This window comes from Lampris incognitus, chromosome 2 (genome assembly GCF_029633865.1).
Source record: "Lampris incognitus isolate fLamInc1 chromosome 2, fLamInc1.hap2, whole genome shotgun sequence".
In the NCBI taxonomy this organism is placed as follows: domain Eukaryota; kingdom Metazoa; phylum Chordata; class Actinopteri; order Lampriformes; family Lampridae; genus Lampris; species Lampris incognitus.
This window is the reverse complement of record NC_079212.1, coordinates 131,334,982-131,348,003: the sequence shown is the minus strand read 5'-3', so window position 1 is coordinate 131,348,003 and position 13,022 is coordinate 131,334,982. Positions and strand designations below refer to the sequence as shown.

At 43.4% G+C, this 13,022-nt stretch overlaps 1 protein-coding gene across 1 annotated transcript in view; it reads left to right on the top strand.

Annotated features, from left to right (window-relative positions):
• LOC130106606 (homeodomain-interacting protein kinase 1-like) overlaps positions 1–13,022 on the top strand; it is a 38,718-nt gene continuing 25,696 nt past the window's right edge. The window contains exons 1-5 of the mRNA XM_056272783.1: positions 1–213; positions 2,571–3,307; positions 3,487–3,678; positions 3,843–4,024; positions 4,165–4,288. Of these exons, the coding sequence (XP_056128758.1) occupies positions 2,573–3,307; positions 3,487–3,678; positions 3,843–4,024; positions 4,165–4,288 (1,233 nt within the window). The 5' untranslated portion in view covers positions 1–213; positions 2,571–2,572. The remainder of the gene's footprint in view (positions 214–2,570; positions 3,308–3,486; positions 3,679–3,842; positions 4,025–4,164; positions 4,289–13,022) is intronic.

The following is a 13,022-nucleotide window of genomic DNA, read 5'->3' as shown; positions in this document are numbered from 1 at the left end:
TCTACGATGACCCTGTCGACTATCATTCGTGAGGATATTCAACCCGTTCGCCTTATCTGATAGCGGATGTGCCCGCTGCTTAGCCTCCACTCGACTAGAGAAACAATGCGGGCCTAGCTAGCGGCTAACATTAGCAAGACAGTCTGACGGACTACGCTGGGATTTAAACCTGCGGTGACACTGTTTTTCGACGCAGCAACAAGATACGGTCCGGTATGCTTTCTATTTCTCTTTGCTACTTTACGGGTTGGGTCACCCAGTTTTCAAAATGTAAGATCATGTGGAAGTTCTTATATAACTTTATAAAACAGTGGGGTCACACATTTTAAGCTAACTCGGTTTACTGTTTTACGTTAGGTTATCTTGCTAGTAATAGCGTTTTGGCTTTGGTTAACCGATTTGTTGACTTGATAGATCCGTTTATTCTGTTTTAGTAGCTGTGTCGCCAACTGGTGTAAATGATCGTTGGAGCCTTTTGCTGAACTGCTGCCGAAATTTGATGGCTTTGACAGTAAGGCGGTGGACCCGCACAACGTCATTAGTTTTTGGTGTCGATGACCAAAAAGCGAAGGTCAAATGTGTGGAAAGTTTCCCGGCAGTAATAATTTCTTATGCGGGGAGGTCAACATTTGTGACACAACTTCAGGAGCTCTCTTGCCACTTAGTATTTACCGGATGAGTTTGTTGTGCATAACAACAGGAAGATACACAGATTAAGAAGTCTGTTGTTAGGTAACTTCTTGTCGTAGATTAAGTCCAATATACCGTCAGCGCAGGCTTTTAACCCCGATGTCTTTAAACATTTTCAAACTGGCATTCATGTATAAGCACATTCTTGTCGCAGGACACAGATTTGCGGAGATTTACCTGTGAATATTTTTAGTGACAACTGCTCTAGCTAGAAGTCAGTATAGCCGGTGAGCAATCAAGGCTAATTTTCCCCCAAGAAAGATTAACTTGCCCCTTGACTGTTGACGTAATTGCTGTAATCCTTCTTTTTTTTAATTCATACTGAGTAAGATGTTATGAAGATACGGGAAAGAGTAGTGGAAGCTTGGGTTAAGAGGAGAGGTGATGATTAGCGAGCATCAGTATGGTTTCATGCCAGGAAAGAGCACTACAGATGCGATGTTTGCTTTGAGAATGTTGATGGAGAATTAATGAGGCCAGAATGAGTTACATTGTGTCTGTGGATTTAGAGAAGTCAAGTCAGTTCATTTAAAGTCTATTATCACACCGAGGTATCCCAACACACTTTGCAACAAAAACAGATTTCTTAATTTTAATACTAATGGAGATAAGCAACAGTTTACACTGAAAACTGATGCAGAGTTTGAACACTGATGCAGAGAGAAAGCATATGACAGGGTGCCGAGAGAGGAGGTGTGGTATTGTATGAGGAAGTCGGGAGTTGCAGAGAAGTATGTAGGAGTAGTGCAGGATATATGTATGAGGGCAGTGTGACAGTGGTAAGGTGTGCCGTGGAATGACGGATGGGTTCAAGGTCGAGGTGGGATTACATCAAGGATTAGTTCTGAGCCCTTTCTTGTTTGCAATGATGATGGACAGGTTGACGGACGAGATCAGGCAGGAGTCTCCGTGGAACTATGATGTTCACAGATGATATTGTGATCTGAAGCAAGAGCAGGGAGCAGGTTGAGGAGAGCCTGGAGAGGTGGAGGTATGCACTGGAGAGAAGAGAAATGAAAGTTGGTAGGAGCAAGATGGAATACATATGCATGAATGAGAGGGAGGACAGCAGAATGGCGAGGATGCAAGGAGTAGAGGTGATGAAGGTGGATGAGTTTAAATACTTAAGGTCAGCTGTTCAAAGTAATGGGGAGTGCAGAAGAGAGGTGAAGAAGAGAGTGCAGGCAGGTGGAGTGGGTGGAGAAGAGTGTCAGGAGTGATTTGCGACAGAAGGGTACCAGCAAGAGTGAAAGGGAAGGCTTACAAGTTGGTAGTGAGACCAGCTATGTTGTGTGGTTTAGAGACTGTGGCACTGACGAAAAGATAGGAGGTGGAGCTGGAGGTGGCAGAGTTGAAGATGCTAAGATTTCTGTTGGGAGTGATGAAGAAGGACAGGATTAGGAACGAGTATATTAGAGGCACAGTTCAGGTTGGACGGTTTGGAGACAAAGATTGAGATGGTTTGGACATGTGCAGAGAAGAGATGCTGGTTATATTTGGGAGAAGGATGCTAAATATGGAGGTGCCAAGCAAGAGGAAAAGAAGAGGGCAAAGAGGAGGTTTATGGATGTGGTGAGGGAGGACAAGCAGGTGGCTGGTGTGACAGAGGAAGATGCAGAGGACCTGAAGAGATGGAAACAGATGATACGCTATGGCGAACCCTAATGGGAGCAGCTGAAAGTAGTAGTAGTAGAAATGAGTAAAGTGTTCGTCAACTTTTCCCTGTTGATTGTTGATCATAACCTATTTTGGTCAGTGTTTTTAAGTCCAAGAAAATTCCTCGACGTTTTGGTACATTGAATACATGCAATAGAGATGTAGCTCTTACGTTTTCTAATATATTTCTATTTCTATTTCCCTTTCCCTTTTTTTTTTTTAAGCTATGAGCTCCCAGCTGCAGGTCTTCTCTCCCCCTTCTATCTCATCCAGTGCCTTTTGTCGTGTCAAGAAGCTAAAGGTAGAGAGCAATGTTTGGGATGTTTCCACCTCGGAAGCTTATAGCTCTCTAACAGGCCAGTCTGGGTATACCTTTGCTCCGGCAATGGCTGTTCCTCCCTTTGCACCGTCTTTGGTCTTCCCTCCTGCTGCACCTGGATCTAGGGGCCAAGTAGTGGTGCGGGCAGCTGACAGCACAGGCAGCCTTCCCCGTGGTTCCAGCCGGCGCATCAGTGAGCAGGCAACCTCCTCTTATGCCCATTCCCATGTTGAGGTGTCATCTGAAAATAGGAGCAACCGGCATGGACAGAAAAGGAAGATTGAGGAGGCTAATGAAGGTAGTGGGAGTGGATGTGGCAGCGTCCAGATATTAGAAGAGCTCTCGGCTCCTGCAGCTGCTTACTCCACCCGCACAGGTGGCGGAGGAGGAGGGGGCACTGGTCAATCTATCCCCCACTCAGCACCCACCACTAAGAGTAGTAGCTCTAACGGTGAGGGGGATTACCAGCTTGTTCAGCATGAAATCCTATGCTCCGTGTCCTCCAGCTATGAAGTATTGGAGTTTCTTGGCAGAGGTACTTTTGGACAAGTTGCCAAGTGCTGGAAGAGGGGCACCAATGAGATTGTGGCTATCAAAATCCTCAAGAACCATCCCTCTTATGCTCGTCAGGGCCAAATTGAGGTAGGTGAACACAACTATATTGATTTAGTTTGTGTGGCATACAGAGTTAATTGTTGGAGTGAAGCTGTTTGCTCTGTGTGTGGGTGCATTAACATAATATGCTGTGTAAGGAAACATTTGAATTACCTACCCTTAGTGCATTGACAATTAATGCACAGTTTATACTTTACCATCCACAGGTGGGTATCCTGAACCGCCTGAGTGCAGAGAATGCGGATGAATACAACTTTGTGCGCTCATATGAATGCTTCCAACACAAGGGTCACACCTGCTTGGTGTTTGAAATGTTGGAGCAGAACCTGTATGACTTTCTCAAGCACAGCAAGTTCAGCCCACTCCCCCTTCGGCACATCAGACCTATCCTACAACAGGTGTTTATTGGGAAATATATTTATAAAACTATTCAGCTGAATGGAAAAACTCAATTTTTATCTCAACATATTCTTTCAAATGAATTTCTTTTTTTATGATTTCATCAGCTCAAGGTCATCCCTGTCTTTTTTGCGTTGATTAATTATTGTGTTTGCATTGTTAGGTGGCAACTGCTTTGATGAAGCTGAAGAGCTTGGGTCTTATCCATGCAGACCTGAAGCCTGAAAATATTATGCTGGTGGATCCCCTCAGACAGCCCTACAGGGTGAAGGTCATTGACTTCGGCTCAGCCAGCCATGTCTCCAAGGCTGTCTGCTCCACCTACTTGCAGTCCAGATACTACAGGTTGGACGCCAACAGTGCTTTTACATTTTGGTAGTCTAAAAATGCATTAATTTTCTTCTCTGTATTTGGTATATTTTAAATATTTGTATCAACTGAAACTACAAGATTGGCAACTTTTTGTTACTTTTTTACTTCCACAGAGCTCCAGAAATCATCTTGGGCCTCCCATTTTGTGAGGCCATTGATATGTGGTCCTTGGGCTGTGTGATTGCTGAGCTGTTTCTGGGTTGGCCTCTCTACCCTGGAGCCTCAGAGTATGACCAGGTCGGTGCACTACAAAAAGCCTGTTTTTATTCTCAATTAAAATGACATAAAAATTCTGAAATATTACTTGTGTTGACGACTGGGTGGATTTCTGCCTTTAAGTTCAGTCGGTTACTAATATACTATGTAGCTGATTAGAAATAACCATTAAAATCCAAAGTGAGCAACTATTCGATAATTGGAAAAGCCGAGTAACACAAATGTTCTTAACAAAAGCTACCTCTACGGGGCTCTACACTAACTTTTTTTCCCAAGGATTACATGTGGTTCTACATGAAAACATTTAGGAGCACATAAAAAAATGTAGGAGCACAGTGAAAAATGTTCCAAGTAACACAATTTATTAACAAACAAACTCGCCGTAAAAGTGCATGTGTATGCATGTGTGTTCCTTCTCCTTGTGTGCAATTAAGATGTGAGAACCACTGTAGGACTATGAAAGTGGAAGACTCTAGTGTCTAGACCATGGTTCCCCAATTAGTTTTCCCCAAGAGCCAAATCATGTCAGGCATGCCAAGCCAAGGGCCAAAATGTCCGGGGTGTTTTTTCCATTGTCCCAGCAAAAGTTGTTTTATGTGCAGATGTTGTTGTTGCTGCTATTATTATTATCATTATTATTATTAGTAGTAGTAGTAGTAGTAGTAGTAAGTGGTGATGGTAGTTGTAGTAATAGTAATTTAGTCCCGGGATTCTTAAAGCCTGTGTTGAGAGTCACTGTGACAAAGTGGGTGAGAACACACTATTTGTCCCATCATCTCAGTCATTACATACCAGTCTAACAGATTTGACCATGCTTGTTTTAGCCATATTTCCATCATTTATCCGTAATGTGAGCACACATACTATCTTGGGTTTGTTTGTGTTTGTTTTATGTTTGATTATAGTTAACATACAGCAATATTTCTGGTTAAATCAAAACAAAGACAGTTATTGTTTATTGGTTCAGTTACATGTGTTACATAAGTTGATCATTTTCTTTCTCATTACTTGCCACCTCCATGTGTTCCAGGGACAAAAGGAGGAGGGGCTCACGCACTTCCTCTGTTTGTACACTAGGTGACATCATTAGTGATGTCACAGGATTAGATCAGGTATGGGGGAAGGCTAATTGGTTTATTAGATGTTGTTTAATGTTGATTTGTTGGTAAATTTGCAAATCCCTTGTTATCTGGTAGGTTAAGTGAAGGCATTTTCAACATTAATGTTGAGAATGAATAACTTTGTTATTTAACTGTTTTCAGGAGAGGTGTTGACTTTACAGTGCTGCTGATTGACTCCAAGAGTATTTAAGCAGTTGCTTTGGAGGGTGTAGATGTGTGCCCATGATGTTGATTTAAGCTCAGTTGATATGAGTCGGTTTTTGTTCAGTTAAGCCAAGTAAACTGTTAATTTGTTCAGTTTGATTTGTACATATTCTTTAGGACGTCAGATTGTAGATGTGTGCACCTGATGTTAATTTAAGCTCAGTTGTTATATGAGTTTTGTTCAGTTAAGCCGAGTTGTTTCTTTGCTTTGTATATATTCTTTTGTTTCACATATAGCTACACCTTGTAACTAAATCATTTTATTTAACGGAACCAGTTTTTAGTCTGCCTCCTACATTTTAGCCACTCAGGTCAGGCTTCCCCACAGTTGGTGGGATCCAGGCCAGTAGGAGGCAGTGAAGGAAATGCCAACTTGAGAAAAGAAAATTCAAGCAACTGATGTGCCTGAAGTTCATGATGTCCTTGACCAGCACAGGGCAACAGTGAACTGCCAGATGAACTAGGTTGTGCTAAACTGTCCAGTCTTTGGGGACATTTCATGCAGAAGCAGTCTGACAGGGGTGCCAGGATGGCGTAGGAAGGCAAGCAGCAGGAGCAGAGGTGGAATCGAGTCCGGCAGCAGTGTCCAGCCTCAGCAGGACCAGCAGTAGTGTCCACAGCTGTTGGAAGGTGCAGCAACCGTCTCTAACCCCTCTGCTGAGCTCAAGGCAGAGTACTCTGACAACCTAGCTATTTGGGAGAGAGAGGCCTGATGCCCAGCCATTGGGGGCATCCAGTGGAGAACATTTCAGTCAAGTGAGGTTTCCTGACTGGAGAGGTTCAAAGATTCATAAAGATTGGAAGAGCCAGATGCTGGTGCAGTACATACGCCACAGACTCCTTCCAAGGGAAGTGAGATACTTCATTGTGAAAAGGGTGCTTTAGCGGTTAGATGGGCTTTAGACACTTTGAAGTATGACCTCATTGGTAGAGACTTTGAGGCTGATCATGTCTGCAGTGAGGCCACAGAAGGACTCACTAATGCAAGGATGACCCGCTGGTATCTTTTATTCAGCCATGTTTTCAGGTCTGGAACAGACCAGGACACAAGACTGTCATTGCTGACTTCCTGTCCCATGACTCTGAGGAGTAATGGTCTGGGGGGGCAAAATGAGTGAGAACACAACCATTTGTCCCATCATCTCAGTCATTACCAGGTGTTGGCTTTCCCTACCACAGTGGTGCAGCCTAAACTCAGGTGCTGCTGATTTGACTCCAGGAGTATTTAAGCAGTTGTTATGGAGTTGTTAGGGTTGTAGGACTTCAGGGTGTACATGTGTGCATGTGATGTTAATTTAAGCTCAATTGTTCAGTTAAGCCGAGTCAAATGTTAATTTGTTTCTTTTGCTTTGTATACGTTTTTTTTCACATGTAGTAGCTACACCATGTCAGTGAATCACGTATTTAGTGGAAACAGTTTTCAGTCTGCCTCCTACATTTTAGCCACTCTTGCCAGGGTTCCCCACACCGTACACGTGACCTTTTCCGTATAGCATGCGTAGACCTAAGATGTACTCTGCTCTCTCTATGGTCCTTGACTAGACAGAGCCACTCACCAGCTAAGTCAGTTAACTGTCCAAAACCAAGAACATGCCTGCATGAAAAAGTGGAAAGTCGACCAGGAAAACCATCAGTTCAAATCTCACTGGACTGATCAGTTTTATTTTACTGGACCACACCAATGCCAAACTGACATGCTTGGTATGTATGCAGACTGTAACTTTCTGCAAAGCAGACAATCTCAAGTGGCACTTCAACTCTATGCATGCTGCCAGTTTGAACTACCCTACAAAATCAGATCACCGCAATCAAAATAGCAAATATATCATACAAGTACTCAGTTTCTACAATCTGTAAATCAATATTGGCACAACGGAGTGCAACAACTGCAGCATTACATGTTTCATGGAACCTTGCTAAAGCTAAGAAGCCATTCACTGATGCTGAGTTGATTAAAACATGTGCAACTGATATGGTTGGCCAAGTTTTAAGTCATGAGAAAAACAAGAAAATGTTTGTGGAGCTATTAAAGCAGGTGCCACTGTTGGCTAACACAGCAACAAGAATAGAACTTTTAGCAGAGGAGTGTTTTTTCCAATCTACTCACTGATTTGAAGAAAGCAGAAGCCATATCACTAGCCATAGACTCGTCCTGTGACTGATCTGATATGGAACAGCTATGTGTTCGCATGATTTTTTGGATGGGAAGACCTTTCAGGAAGAGCTATTTTGTTTGCTTCCTCTGCCTTGGTGCACAACTGGGGAAATAATCTTTAATGAATTAACACAGTTCTTTGGTAAGAATGGCTTGGCAGTGTGTAAAATTGTGTCCGTTGTCACCGATGGGGCTCTGTCAATGGTGGGACAACACAAGGGCTTGGTCAGCAGGCTTGCCGCTGTTAACCCAGCACTCTTAGAATTACATCGCATTATTCACAAATCAGTGTTGTGCACTAAACTGTGTAGGGACATGAAAGAGGTGATGGATACTGTGACAAGACTGGTAAATTAAGTTCATGAGAGTTCTAGTCTGCAACATTGCCTTTTCAGTGCATTGCTGGAGGAATTGTCAGTGGAACACAAGGATCTTTTGCTGCATAATGTTTGCTGGCTGAGCAAAGGCTGTGTGTTGGAGAGAGTGTGCGACGAGCTTGTGTCATTTTTATCTGGACAGCGGAGCCAAGAAGCCCAAGAATCAGAGGTTTTTAAGTAACAATAAGGTGATGGCATATGTTAATTTTTGTGTGACATTGTCTCATCTCTACTACTACAGCTTTCGGCTGCTCCCGTTAGGGGTCGCCAGAGCAGATCATTCATTTCCATTTCTTCCTGTCCTCTACATCTTCCTCTGTCACACCAGCCACATGCATGTCCTCCCTCACCACATCCATAAACCTTCTCTTTTCCTCTTCCCTGGCAGCTCCATATTCAGCATCCTTCTCCCAATATACCCAGCAACTCTCCTCCACAAATGTCCAAGCCATCTCAATTTTACCTCTCTTGCTTTGTCTCCAAACCATCCAACCTGAGTGGTCCCTCTAATATAATTGTTCCTAATCCTGTCCTTCTTCGTCACGCCTAATTAAAATCTTAGTATCTTCAACTCTGCCACCTCCAGCTCTGCCTCCTGTCTCTTCATCAGTGCCACTGTCTCCAAACTATATGACATAGCTGGTCTCACAACCATCTTGTAAACTTTCCCTTTAACTCTTGCTGGTACCCTTCTGTCGCAATTCACTCCTGACACTCTTCTCCAACCTGCCTGCACTCTCTTCTTCACCTCTCTTCTGCACTCCCCGTTACTTTGGATAGTTGACACCAATATTTAGACTCATATGCCTTCGTCACCTCTACTCCTTGCAGCCTCAGCATTCCACTGTCCTCCCTCTCATCCATGCATATGTATTCCGCCTTGCTGCTACTTACTTTCATTCCTCTTCTCTCCAGTGCATACCTCCTCCTCTCCAGGCTCTCCTCAACCTGCACCCTACTCTCACTACAGATCACAATGTCATCCACAAACATAGTCCACAGAGATGCCTGCCTGATCTCGTCCATCACCATTGCAAACGAGAAAGGGCTCAGAGCCGATCCTTGATGTAATCCCACCTCCACTTTGAACCCATCTGTCATTCCAACTGCACAGCTCACCACTGTCACAATTTCCTCAAACATATCCTGCACCACTCCTACATACATCTCTGCAACTCCCGACTTCCTCATACAATACTATACCTCCTCTCTTGTCACCCTGTTACATGCTTTCTCTAATCTACAAAGACACAGTGTAACTCTTGGCCTTCTCTATAGGAGGGTTTCCGTGCAACGTCATCACAGAGATGTGTTCACAACTAGGGGGCAGAAAGCAGCTACAGCCTAGAGATTTTAACCAAGATAGAGCTCAGATACAGCAGAGATGACGCACAGTTGTTGAGCAATAAACTGCACAAACCGCCAAAAGGATGGGTGGAAAATGTTGAACATTCCAAAGGGGTCACATGCTTTGGAATGTTCAACATTTTCATTGTTGAACCGCTTTGGTAGCTCTCAAAAGATTATGCATCTCATAATCTTTTGAGAGCTACCAAATGTTGAACATTTTCATTGTTGAACCGCTTTGGTAGCTCTCTAAAGATTATGCATCTCATAATCTTTTTGAGAGCTACCAAAGCGGTTTTGCCTCCTGGCTGCGCACGCATCCAGTAATGTTTGTAAACAGGAAACCCGTGTATACTTCTCAATCAACATTCGCAAAGCAAACATCGCATCTGTAATGCTCTTTCGTGGCATGAAACCACCTTGCTGCTCACTAATCATCACCTATCCTCTTAACCTAGCTTCTATTACTCTTTCCCATATCTTCATGCTGTGGCTGATCAACTTTATACCTCTGTGCTTGCTAAAGTTCTGCACATCACCCTTATTCTTGAAAATTGGCACCAGTATACTTCTCCACTTTTAAGGCATCCTCTCACTTTCCAAGATTGTGTTAAACAATCTAGTTCAAAACTCCTCTGCCATCTCGCCTAAACATCTCCATTCCTCCACAGGTATGTCATCTGGACCAACTGCCTTTCCACTCTTCATCCTCTTCATAGCTGCTGTCACTTTCTCCTTGCTAATCCACTGCACTTCCTGATTCACTTTCCCCTTCCATCATCCAACCTTCTCGCTCTCATTTTCTACATTCATCAGCCCCTCAAAGTACTCCTTCCACCTTCTCAACACTCTCTCCTCACTTGTCAGCACATTTCCATCGCTATCCTTGATCACCCTTAGCTGCTGCACATCTTTCCCAGCTCTGTCCCTCTGTCTAGCCAATCCGTACAGGTCCTTTTCTCATTCCTTAGTGTCTAATCTCTCATATAACTCAACATATGCCTTTTCCTTTGCCACCTTTCTCTTCGCTTTATGCTACATCTCCTTGTACTCCTGTCTACTTTCTTCATCTTTGCCAACCTCTTCCTCTGTATACTTGGCTGTGCTTCCTCATTCCACCACCAAGTCTCTTTGTCTTCCTTCCTCAGTCCTGATGACACACCAAGTACCTTCCTAGCTGTCTCCCTCACCATTTCTGCAGTGCTTGCCCAGCCATCCGGCAGCTCTTCACTCCCCCCTGAACTGCACACTACAGTCTTCCTTCTTCAGCTTCCACCATTTGATCCTTGGCTCTGCTTTCACTCTCAAGGCAGTTTTGAGACAGACTCAAAACTGTTTCTATTTAATAAAAGTAATTTTTAAATAAAATAAGAATTAAATAATCTAAATAAAATTAGATTAATAAATACTTTTTTTAAGATATTTTAAGCTACGGGATTATGCTAGAATCCACTCCCCCCAGTGGCGTAGATGTTATACTTAGAGCCAGATCCTTACCCAAGGGCCATGTCTCCTACTTTATGGCCTCTTATCACCATTGGATGAGTATCATTAGCAAGACCAGAACCGATTGGGAGAATGAATTGCAGATTGCCTTCTCTGATCATTTCTGGGAAGAAGCCCTAAGAGCTGTCAACTCATCCTCCAGATGTACCAGGCTTAGCCTTATACAGTTCAAGGTGTAACTCCTGGCCTTCTCTATTATACACTTCATAGACTCTCCTTATACACTTCATAGACTCCATTATTGCAAGGCGAAACTTTCCATATTTTACCCAGATAGACTAGATGATAGATGTAATAGATACACACAAGCCCCCTGTGATCTGACCCACATGTTCTGGCTGTGACTCAAATTGAGTCGATTCTGGCAATCATTTTTTGATGCACTGTCAGAAATTTTAAAAATCAAAATCCGCCCCCCCCCCCTCATGTAGCTATTTTTGGTAGACCTCCAGACAAAATCACAACAACCATCCAAACCAACGTTATCATGTTCACCTCCTTGATCGCCCGTGGGAAAATTCACCATCTATGGAAGTCCACCCTGCTACCTTCATTTAATTCCTGGCTGCTCGATATTCTGTCTCTCCTAAAACTGGAGAAAATTAAATTTACACTGAGAGGTTCCTCCGATAGATTTTACTCTTACTGGAGACCATTGATCAATTATGTTGACCAGCTCCCCCTGGTAGGGTGTCACAGTAATGGTATGCCTTGTGTCTGCGTGCATCGGGCGCGGGTTTCGCTGCCTGTCTGCCACATGGCCCCCATATAAGATCCCTGTATATGAAGGCTCTGCATGTGCAGTAGTGCGCATGTTCTGTCTTATCAGTTTTACCTCCTGAGCTTCGGATCTTCAATAGTCTAGCATAACAGCCTGAATGACAGCACCTACCAACTCTTCTTTTCTAGTGTTTGTTTATGTCAGAAGCCATATCACTAGCGATAGACTCATCCTGTGACCGAAGCGATGTGGAACTGCTATCTTTGTTCTCACGATTTTTTTGATGGGAAGACATTTCGGGAAGAGCTACTTTGTTTGCTCCTCTGCCTTGGCACACAACTGGGGAAATCATCTTTAATGAATTAACACAGTTCTTCAAGAAGAATGGCTTGGCTGTGTGCAAAATTGTGTCCGTTGTCACCGATAGGGCTCCGGCAATGATGGAACAACACAAGGGCTTGGTCAGCACATATCTACACCCTGATGTCCTACAACCCTAACACCTCCAAAGCAACTGCTTAAATACTCCTGGTGTCAATCAGCAGCACCTGAGTTTAGGCTGCACCACTGTGGCAGGGAAATCCAATACCTGGTAATGATTGAGATGATAGGACAAATGGGGTGTTCTCACCCACTTTGTCACATAGGGTGAGGTCACAATAAAGTAGAGCAGCACTCACTTTATTTCGCATATTGCAGACTTTATTTCACATGTTATGACAGGTGTGTTAGTGCCATTGGGTCGGCACGGGCCAGACATTTGGCTCTCGCGGTCTATTGGGGTTCAGGAATTGAGACACTTGGCATGCGCCCGAAAATATTGACAACAACTTTGACATCGCTTTTTAAAACACTGAAATGTTGAAACACAGCTTTTGAACGAAATAGCGCAAGAGCTTTTTAAATATTTGAAAGTTTTTTTAACATTGAAGGACTGAAACAACTTTTTGAAACATTGTAATAGTTTTTAAAATATTGACACTGCATTTTAACAGACGTATTGGTTCCCCAGTACAGGTTTTCTCTGTGTGTGTACGTGTGTGTGCATGTATGTACTAAGGGACACACATCTGTGCAATAACACATGCCACCAAAATCACACATTTGTCCAGCTGCTTTTTGTATGTTGGCCCTCTGGCGTTCCCTGCCAGTGGTCCACAGCAGGAGTGGGATCGAACACCACCATGTTAACATTAACGTTAGCCACCTCAGTTAAACCTTGCAAATAGTGATAGGCAAAGCAATTCTTTTCAGTGTACTGAATCATTAGAATCTGTTCATTAAAAAGACTTGTTCAAAAGATTTGTTCACGGTATTGTTTAGC